Source organism: Chionomys nivalis, chromosome 3 (assembly GCF_950005125.1).
Source record: "Chionomys nivalis chromosome 3, mChiNiv1.1, whole genome shotgun sequence".
NCBI classification, from domain to species: Eukaryota; Metazoa; Chordata; class Mammalia; order Rodentia; family Cricetidae; genus Chionomys; species Chionomys nivalis.
Genome location: NC_080088.1, coordinates 80,560,186 through 80,571,107, shown reverse-complemented (window position 1 = coordinate 80,571,107; position 10,922 = coordinate 80,560,186). Strand labels below are relative to the sequence as shown.

Genomic DNA, 10,922 nt, shown 5'->3' with positions numbered 1-10,922 from the left:
ATATTTGACCCAATAATCTCATCTGTGACAGCTAGAGTTTTAATTACCAACTAAGCACAGCCTAGACTCACTGGGGAAGAACACCTCAATGAGGACATCTAAAGTGGACTGACATGTGGGCGTGTCTGTGGGAGTGTCTTAAGTTAATTGAGGTAGGAAGACCCTGCCCACTATGAGAGGCACCATTCCCTAGTCAGGAGTCCTGGGCTGTGGAAGAGTTGAGAAATCAAGCTGAACACAAGCACGCTCACAGCACCCACGCGTTTACTCTCTTCTCACTCTTGACTGACCAACCACAAATGAAATGTGACTGGCTGCTTCAGGCTCCTGCTGCTGTGACTTCTCTGCGATAATGAATTGTAGCCTGTAATTCTGACCTAAAATAAACCCTTTCTCTTAAGCTGTTTTTTTGTCAGGTTATTTTATCACAACAACAGGAATCAAACTAAAATAAATTCAAAGACTATACATCGGCACTGCCAGTTTCAAAGCAGTGCTATTCACAGTAAACCAGAAGTGGATACAGCCCAGCTGTGCAACAACTGATGATTGATAAGAAACATCTGAGATACAAGGCCCTGGAGATAGGCTGGTCAGTAAAGTGTCTGCAACACAAGCATGAGGACCTCAGTTCAGATCTCAGCTCCAATGAAGAAGCCAGCCATGGTGATGCACATTTGTAATCCTAGTGACAGGAAGCGGGAGATAGAAGCCCTGGGTTCACTGACTGGCCAACCTAGCCTAATCAGTGACCCCCAGAACCAACAAGAGGCTTTGTCACAACAGTACTTGCTGCTCTTGTAGATGACCCATGTTTGGTTCCAGATGGCTCACAAAATGCCTGTAACTCCATGTACAGGAGAACCAACACCCTCTTCACAGATATATATATATACTCACAAACACACATGCATACACACAGAATTAAAATAAATATTTTTTTAAAAAATGACAAAGTAGACACACACATACAAAACCACTCATGGTTGCGCTTTGGCCCCGACACTTCACATACATTTGCGTGAGTGCCTGCACACATATAAGCACACTCCACCACATACACTCTCATATGTTATACACATATATGCATGCACAATAGAACACTAATTAACCCCAAACAAACAAACAGACTTATTTCAACTGCAACAACATAGGTGCAGCTCAAGAGCATTAGGTGAAATAACTAAGGCACAGAAACACAATTGTTACATGAGCTCACTCACATTTGGTATCTTGAAAGCCGGGTCTGGCAAGATGGCTCAGCAGGTAACAGTTCTTGCTGCCAAGCTCAATGACCTGAATTTAATTTCTAGGACCGACATAGTGTAAGTAATGAAGCAATTCATACAAACTGTCCTCTAACTTCCATATGCACACCACAGCACATGCTTCTCTCTCTCTCTCTCTCTCTCTCTCTCTCTCTCTCTCTCTCTCTCTCTCTCTCTCACACACACACACACACACACACACACACATTAAAAAATGAATCTCATAAAAGTTGAGAATAGAATGGTAGTTTCCAGAGCCTGAGAGGGCATGGGGAAACTTTGACAGTTCCTAAGTAGACAAGGGCAGGCCATTCTGGTGGGTTATTGCATGATAACATGCCTATAGACAATGACATACTATGCATTTTAAAAGCTGGAAGAGCATGCTGTTATTCCTTGCATTTAGGAGGATGACTCAGAGAAATCTCAGTGAATTCAAGGCCAGGCTGATCTAAATAGTAAATTCCAGGAGACCAAGGGCAAACACACACACCCCAAAAATGACAGGTTTTCACCATAAATAAATAAATGTTTGAGGAGATAGATATGTTTAACCTGACTTAAATTATGCAATGTACAATTACATTGAATATAACACAGTACTACATTAAAATACAGTTTTTACATTTTATGCATCAGCTAAGAGTATTTGCAAGAAGAAACAGGGGCAGGGGGAGAACCAGGATGGTAAAGCCCTACCTTGTAAACATAAGGACCTGAATTTTAGCCCCAGAACCTGTGTGAAAAGGGCTGAGAAATGTGGCACAAAACTGTAATCCAGCACTGGAAAGGCAGAAACAAATGCATCCCTGGAACTTGCTGGCCAGTCATGCCTACATGGTGAGTTCTGGGGCAGTGAGAGACTGTCTCAGGATAGGGGGAGTCAGGGCAGCACCTAAGCAACAACACAAAGGTTGTTCTCTGGCTTCCACATACCTGTAGTCATACATACATATGTATGCATACTCACATGTACATGTGCGCCTGCACAACATTATCACACACATATACACACAAACAGTATGATGTTTTAAGCCACTATCTGGATATGTTTGTTACACAGTAAAAACTATCATGTGAAATTATGTCTCACTGAAAGCCTCAAAAAGTTAAAAATGTGTGTGTGTGTGTGTGTGTGTATTGTATACATATGTATGCTTGGTATGTCTGGTACACAAACAAGAATGTTCAGGTGTGTGTACCTATGCACATGCAGTCACAGACCAGAGTATGATGTCACATGGCTTGTCTCTCAGGCTCCAACTTAGTGCCTTGAGACAGGGTCTGACTGAGTAGAAGTTCACCACTTCTTCTAGACTGGCTGGTCAGGAAGACAGACATCACCTGTCTGTCTCCACCTCCACTCCAAACTGGGGTTATAGATTCATACAACCATGCTTCCTACTGGGGTCCAGAAGATATGAAACCCTCTGGACTGCACAGGCACTTCAAACTCATGGTGCACAGACCACACAAGCAGGCAAAACATCCATGCACATAAAATAAAAAATAAGAAAACAAAAAATTCTAACTTCCAGTTTTCTGTGCTGAAGATCTGTAAGTCTCCTCTCAGAGCTCACTACTTTGGGCTGGGGATGGCTCCGTGAGTAAAGTGATTGCCTTGTGTGCTTGGTTTTTCGTTTGTTTGTTTTTTGCCATAATAAACCCTCTGATCAAAAGCGACTGGTGAGGCAAGGATTCATTTAGTCCATCACCAAAGGAAACTAAGGCGGGAACTCAAAGCAAGAGCTTGAGGTAGAAACCATGAAGACATTCTGCCTACTGGCTGACTCTCAGCTTTCTTATTTGTATATAGCAGGCCTACCTGCCTAAGGATTGTACAGCCCACAGAGTGCTTCCCCTTCCTGCCAATCAACCAGCAATCTGACAACCAAGATAAGTCATCACACCTTCCAGGCACCAAGACCTGAGTTACACATTGCTTGTGCTGTGGTTTGAATAAGAATGGTCCCCAAGGCTCACATATTTGAATGCTTAGTCATCAGGGAGTGACACTCTTTGAAAGGATTAAAAACAATTAGGTGTGGCCTTATTGGAGAAAGTGGGCTTTGGAGTTTCAAAAAGCCTATTCCAGGCCCAGAGTCTCTTGCTCTGCACACTGATCTGATGTAGCTCACAGCTACTGCTCCAGGAGCCTGCCTGCATGTTGTCACAATCCCTGCAATGACGATGATGAACTAAACCTCTGAAACTGTAGACAAGCCCCAATTAAATGCTTTCTTTCATAAGAGCTGCCTTGCTCATGGTGACTCTTCACAATAGAACAATGACTAAGACAGAAATTGGTGCCAGAAACTGGGGTATTGCTATGATAGGCTTGACCAAGATGTCTGTGGGAAGAATATGGAAGATTTGGGGATTTTGGACTAGAAAAATGGTTGGATACTTTAGGTGGGGCTTAATGATTTATCCCAGTGGGAGCATGGAAGACAGTGCTCAAGGTGATTTGAACTGTGAAAGCCCAGCTCAAAAAAAGTTTCAGAGGTTAAGAGGCTTAGAGACCATTCTTGTGATGTTTTGGCAAAGAATGAGGCTTCTTTTTGCCCTTGTCCTAAAAGTCTGTCTGAAGCTAAATTGAAGAGCTTTGAATTGATAGCCTTGGCAGAGGAGATTTCAAGACAGTCTGCACTGCTTTTCCAAGATGTGTTGTGTGGTCTTGACTTTCAGGGGGTCTTGAGACTGTGAAAGACTATGAGGACCTCTGAAGTTGTACTAAATGCACTTTGCATTACAGAATGACTATTAGCACCAGTTACCCCCCTTTAAATGTTTAAGCCCAAAAACCAACATTAAAAAAGTCATCCACGGTGGCATGTGCTTACAACCCCAGCACTAGAGGCAGAAGCAGGCATATCACTGGAATTCATTGGCTGGTCAGCTATGAAAAATCCTGTCTCAAAAGTAATGGTGGAAAGCACTTGAGAGACAATATCTGAAGCTGTCCTCTGCACATATGCTTGCACTTGCACACATGAGCACTAACACACATGTGCATCTGCATCCATAAACACACACACACACACAAATAACTCACAATTTCCCAAGTTTTCATTTAATAAATTTCAAAGTCACAACTCCACCCAGACCAACCTGGATACCACATAAAAAAACAGTCTCAGATAATTTATTCCAAATTTTAATATAAACAAGTAATTAGCCTGTATTGTACATGCAGAACAATTTCAGCCCCTCCCCTCCCCTCACAAAGAAGGCATATTCTGTACATGATGCTACTTGGCTCTTATAAGAAAACATCACTGTTTTAGGTGGGGTTTGAGTTTTGGAGTTTTCTACAGCACTGTGGCACATTTGATCCCACACTGCTGATATATGGGGTGTAGCTACCCAGGCACATAAAGGGGCAAGGAGCAGCAACTTTGATACAAAGGATAAGGACCAAACAAGCCATTCCTGGACATGTGCATAGACACACGGACACACGGACACACACACACATTAGGGTCCTTCCTTCTCAAATGATAACATGGGTCCCAGGTTCAAGATCTAGTTTTTAACAAGTTTTTGTTTTGTTTTGCTTTGTTTTGCTTTTTTAGTGGCTCACATATGGATAAAAAATTGACCAGAGACTGATTCTGAACCTTGACTGGCATCAAGTAAGCGCAAATACTCACTGATCTCTATTTCTTGAGGATCACCTGAGGATAAATATGCCTTCAGTCATGGCCTCTTAAAAGTTTAAACGGCAAGGGATAATCATTTATTCCTATTTCACAACCTCATCTCTGTGTAAATTAATATTCTGAGGAACATTCTGGAAGGTTTTTTAAAATGGCTCTACCCCATGTGTGTCATTTATACAAAATCAGCATTTTTCTTATCCATGTTCAAAACAACTATAATTTTTGAAGATTATATGTTCTCATGAAGTCACCAGCTAGTATCCAGAACACATCCACCTATCAGGAACTAACTAGAAAAACCTTTGGTAGAATGACAGCCACTCATCTGCTAAGATTGCCAGTCTGAACTAGACTTGCACAGTGATACTGCTCACTGGCCAGTGTTATGGTGGACTTCAAATAAATTTATAGTCCTTAACCCCATAATTAATCATTCTGCATGGTAGACTATCTGTCCTGGTAAGATAATAAGGGTGACCTGTGCTTGTACTGGTGACATCACTCCCAATAGCCACAGAAATAGACATGCAGCTCTCCCTGCCCATTTCCACATTCTCCCAAACTGTGCTCAGCCTAACTCCAGAAAACCATTAGTGCTCTTCCCTTCCAGTTAGCTTCAAACGACAGGAAGCATCTAGAAGGGCTCCAGAACATGAACATTTCCTGGTGTGTGCTTGATATCATTGAACCAGACAGAAAACATATCTGCTATTATCCTGGAAGAAATGACTGTGTGGCTTTCACCATGATCATAAAAAGACTTTTAAAATGATGAGACATCTTCCAAAACACACAGTGAAGTGTCAATGTAACCTAGTTTTGTTTTGTTTTGTTTTTTTTGTTCCCCTCTCACCCATCACTACAAACTCTCAGGATAGCCATGATTTTCTAGGTCCCAAGATTCTTTACTTACAAAGCTAACATCTTCTGAAGCCAAAATGAGTCTCGTAACCCAACAGCTACTTATTCCCTCCCAAGCAGCATTAGATATCAAAATGGAATTGGTGAAGTCCTTTTTGATAGGGTCATCCCAAGTTGGTACACCTCTCCAGAGAAGATGGAGAAGAGTGAACTTTCAAGGGCTGTGCCCTAAGATGAAGAAATGGGAAGCCTGAAAACAGGGGCCATGCTGGCCCTGCCTTGACTTCCAGACTTCCCAAAACTGCACAAGGTCAAACAGTGTCAGCTTGAGGGCAACCAAATCCTAATAGAGGGCTCCTATTTTATTGCTTAAAATATGTTCAAGAAACTGATGGGTTTTGGATTAGGATTTTTCCCAAATGCTCTCATACTAGCTGGTTGTATAGGAGGTGCCCTCAGACACCCAAAGCCTCACAGGTCTGAAAAGGACTGAGAAATAACGGTCAGAGAACTCAAAGTGCCTTTGCATTCATGTCTGGGAGATTTCGTACGACAGCTGTCGGTGCTAGCTCATCAGCTCTCCCCAAAAGACCTGAATGTGAGGACCTCACAGAGAGGACTGAAGCACGGCTTGTGTGTGAGGAGTGTGCATCAACAGAAAGCTGTATAAGGTTACACTCAGAAGAATACCAATGAAGAGAAAAATCCGGGTTCACAGGAAGGTTCTAACTTCATTCCAACTCCCTACCTCAAAGTTCTTCCTAGTCTGTGGCATTCAGAAATCAGCTGGTACACAGCTCCCCAACTCAGAGCACGATCCAGCCAGAATTCCAAAGCCTCGACGCCTGTGACTGAACCTCATCCTAACAAGATACTGAGGTAGACTGTGCTGAGAGAAATAAAAACATGACCCACACTCACCTGTTTTTATTTTTTCCTTGATAAAAAAAAATTTACATGCACACCATTTTTTTACAAAAGTGATTTTCAAGAGTGATTTTATATATTAAAATAAATACTTTCCCCAGTAATATAAGAAAACCTTTTGAATTAGAAAAATGTGGAAATTCCTGCTAGTGTAGCATCTGACCACTACAAATTTACTGTGAAAAGGAAAAAGAAACAACAAATATCAGACCTACATGTCTTCCACTGATGCACAAACCCTCTAGTTACAAAGTGATTTGGGTGAAAATAACTGATTGTTTCTTCTTGTACCAACCACTGAGTTCCCTGGTAACAATTTACATCCGTCACTTTTCTAATATAAAGTTGACAGCAACTGGCAATCAGAATCTATGTCTACTTGTGTTCTCAACCAAGAATTAGGAGGATTTTGGGGTGGACACTGTGTCTTTATCTCACATCTCTTAGAGGAGAAGAAAGGTATCAGATATTTGTGGGGAAACACAGGCAGGGAAGAACGTGTGGGAGGATTCTGAGTCCCGATCCATGAGTTCACCATGGCTGTTTGCTTCTTTTACTTGAGCAGCTGTAGTTTTATGCAAAGAGAGGAAGCTGTGGGTTCACATCCTTTCAGGAGTTCTTGGTGGTGGGAAGAAAGTCTCTGATGTCTTCTCCTCCAGACTGTAGTCTCTAGGGACTGAAACATTAGCACCTGAGAAAGAGACTCAGGCACCACACCTGCCCGAGCTGAGGTCCCTGGGAACCAAGGGCAGCTGTGGGAGTTTAGTGTGGAGAACAGCCGATGTCCCCCGGGGGAGGAGACCAACAGCTATCCCAAGAGGGCATCTCCTTATATTGCTTAGTGTTCTCAAAGTCCTCCTGTGTCGTTGGTCTTTGGGATGAGTTTACTGTGTTTATACAATGACTGAGCAACAAGTAGGCCTTGAAGAGGTGAGGTACACAAGCAGAGAAAAACCCAAAGATGAACACAGGTGTTCTGGAAGGCCAGCTTAGCTCCAGGACCACCAGTGTATGCAAGCAAGAGACATCCAGTCCAACTTGCTAGAAGAATCAGTCAAAAATCCAGTTTCCCATATACTCCACAAGGCCTCACAGTGTCCTAAAGGGCTAGCAGCTAATGTGGTATAATTCCCCGAAAAAAACATGTGCTTCAAAGACCAAACACAAGAGGCCATTCCCTCCTGTCTCCCTACACAGGCAGGTGTGCCCACTACTTCCTCTGCCCCCAAAGAAATAATAACTTATTAGGCTCATGCCAGAGATTCCTTAAGCATTAAATATGTTACAAATATACTCTAAAAATTATTATCTGACTTCTTTCTACTTCTGTCCGGTGTGTGTATTTGTGTGTGTGTGTGTCCTTTGCTTTGTTTGGTCTTCCAAACACCCTTGATGAATCCAGACCAAATGGTCCTCCCTCAGTTTTTAGAAAACATTGCCAAAGGGAGGGAAAGAAGACACCTGAGCAAGACTTCTGAAATGACCGAGAAGCATCTCTAGATGGCATAGACACTGAGATCCTAAGAAGGAAGGACAGGGTGAGGTCACCCACTCCAAGCAGCAGGAGCTTCATGAGCCAATAAATTCCCCAAGCATCAGTCCAGATAATGTTTTACACACACACACACAATCCCCACCCCACCCTGTGATCTCTAGCCTGGACACGACACGCACGCAAACACACACAGGTGTGAACAGAAGCACACACAGAGGACTACACACCCTTTCCCAAAATAAAATATGAGAGCAGCAGCTATTGGTCAATTTGAGGAACTGATTTTGTGAATGAAGAAAGAAAAGCTAAAATAAAGCCCCTCTCTCAGATTAATAAAATCTTCTCAAAGCCCAACCCTACAAAGCATGTAATTCTAGAACAGGGTGCTGTGGGTTGGGTTTTTGTTTTTTTCTGTCTCTCTCTCCTTAGCTTTCTTACTTGTGTTCCATAAATAAATTCTGTCCTTGACAACTAACTGTAACTCAGACACTAGCAAGAAAAGAGAAATGCCTGTAAAAACAGGTGCATTCTTTCAACCTATGAGGAAAACAACAGCAACAACAAAATCCTGGTTTGAAACCGTGGATGGGAGAGGGGGACGTGTCCGTGGAAAGCCCAACCCCTCTAGGTTCACAGTTAGCCCTCCACTGGCTTGCAGGGTTGGCAATCACACGTGTGTATTTTTAGGTCAAAAGACAAACAGAAACGTGTATGAACTATCTCTGAGCTCAGTTTCACATCTGGGTAGAGTCCTGATAATCCTGAGTTTCCTGGAGGCGGTCAAACTAGAGAAGAGTTTTAAAAAAGAAAGAGTTCTTCCCCAGCAGGCGCTGTTAGGAAGGGTTTGACCTGGGCAGGGTGAGCACACGCCCATTCTTCTTGCCCCCGTTCATGTGGGTGTATGGGATGTGTTCATCATAGGTCCGTTTGATGCTCAGAGTGGACCCTCCTTCCCGGCCCCCAGCTTCTTCCCTGTGACAGTGAGAGGACCGATCCAAGGGGACATTCTCCATGTCCTCGAACTCCATCTCCAGCTCCTCACTCTCGGGAGCCTTGTTCTCTTCGCTGTAGAAGAAGGAAACCTCTGGAAAGCTGGGGTGGAGGTCATCCTTCAGCAGGTTGACAATTTCCAGGAAGGTTGGCCTCATCTTGGGGTTGAACTGCCAGCACATGCGCATCAGGTCAGTGCTGCAGGAACAAGAACCAGGGTGGATGAGGCTTAATATGCAGCCAAGCCAAGCAGCTCCCTCATACTCCACCCCACTATAGACCACATCCAAGTAGTAGACTCCTTGCCTTGGCTGTGGCTGTACATATGGCAGTCAAGGCTGGACTGACAATTCTAGTGGAATTGGAAGATGGCTGTGAAAAGCAAGCAGGCAAGACTTGGTAGGGCAGGCCTGTCATCCCAGCTACTCAAGAGGCTAGGGTAGGATGACTATAAATTCAAGGCCTGCCACGTTAGAGTGACTTTCAGACCAGCCTGGGCAACTCAGTGAGACCAGTGCCTCTAAATTAAAAGGACAAAGAGGGACAGTGCTCAGTGGAGGAAGAGGGAGGGCAGAGGAAAAGGAAAAAAGAATGGGAAATGGAAAGAAAAGGAAAAGATTGGGAAAGGAAGGAATGGGGAGGGAAGAGGAAAAAGGTGGGAAAGGGGAGGAGAAAATAACAGTGGAGCCAAGAAGCTGTCAACCAGGGAAAGGGCCCCAACTAGGGAAAGTTTAGATTAGGTTGGAATGCTAACATGCCCGTGGGGGTTGTCTTGGTTGTCAGTTGACAAGGCAAGACCTGGATCTGTGAGGATAACACTACACCCTGGGCAGGGCCTCCTAAACTTCACGAGAATGTGGAAAGCAAGCCGAGAGCAAACAAAGAAAGATCACATACTTATTTCTCTCTGCCCTTGACTGCAAATGTGACCTGACTAGCTGCTTCCTACTTTGACCTCCCCATTAGTGATCCAAATAAGGTCTTCCTCCCCTAAATTGCTTGCAGTCAGGTTTTACCACGGTAACAGAGGTGAGGAACTGGACAGGCATTGTACTGTACATCGTTTATTCCCCTACACATCCCCAGTCTCCGGTGTCTCAGGAGTTACCGGTATGTCTCGCTCCTGTCTGAAACTGCTTGCTGAGGCTTACCTGTACCCAAAAGTCATTCTAGACTTAAAGAATCTTCAGGGCTGGTATCCTTGAGCACTGGCAGGTACAGCTATATGAACTGAACATAGGGAGCCTCCTCCTCATATATCAAAAGAAAATGTCAGGATGGGCTTTAGTCATAGAACCAGCCTGGTGGGCTCTGCAGTATTTACAGGACTGAGGTACACTGGTGCCTAACATCATACAAGAATCCATACCTCATTCTTACAGATTCCCCAAGAGCCCCAGGCTTCTACTTTACTCAGTCCAAAACATTAAGAACAGGAACCAAGGACTTCCATTTGCATTTTGACCTTTTCCTTTCTCCCATGTAACTTGACCTACAGCAAATTTCAGACCTTGAATGAAATCTGGCCCCCTGCATGTGTCTATAAAGTTTTATTGTCACAGAGTATAATACTGTTTCTTAGATGCCTCCAAACACTGAGCTGTTGATGCAACACGTTTCCAGGTACAGCTCTGGGGAAGTGTTTGAATCATGAGGGCACTAACCTAGTCAATGGATGAAACCATCAGTGGAGTAAAAGGAACACTAAGAGGAAGGACC

The 10,922-nt window shown here is 43.6% G+C and overlaps 1 protein-coding gene across 3 annotated transcripts in view; it reads right to left on the bottom strand.

Moving 5' to 3' along the window:
• Positions 1–4,409: 4,409 nt before the first annotated feature.
• Insr (insulin receptor) overlaps positions 4,410–10,922 on the bottom strand; it is a 141,804-nt gene continuing 135,291 nt past the window's right edge. For all 3 annotated transcript variants that reach the window (XM_057763844.1, XM_057763845.1, XM_057763846.1), the window contains one exon: positions 4,410–9,401. In XM_057763844.1, the coding sequence (XP_057619827.1) occupies positions 9,047–9,401 (355 nt within the window). In that variant the 3' untranslated portion in view covers positions 4,410–9,046. The remainder of the gene's footprint in view (positions 9,402–10,922) is intronic.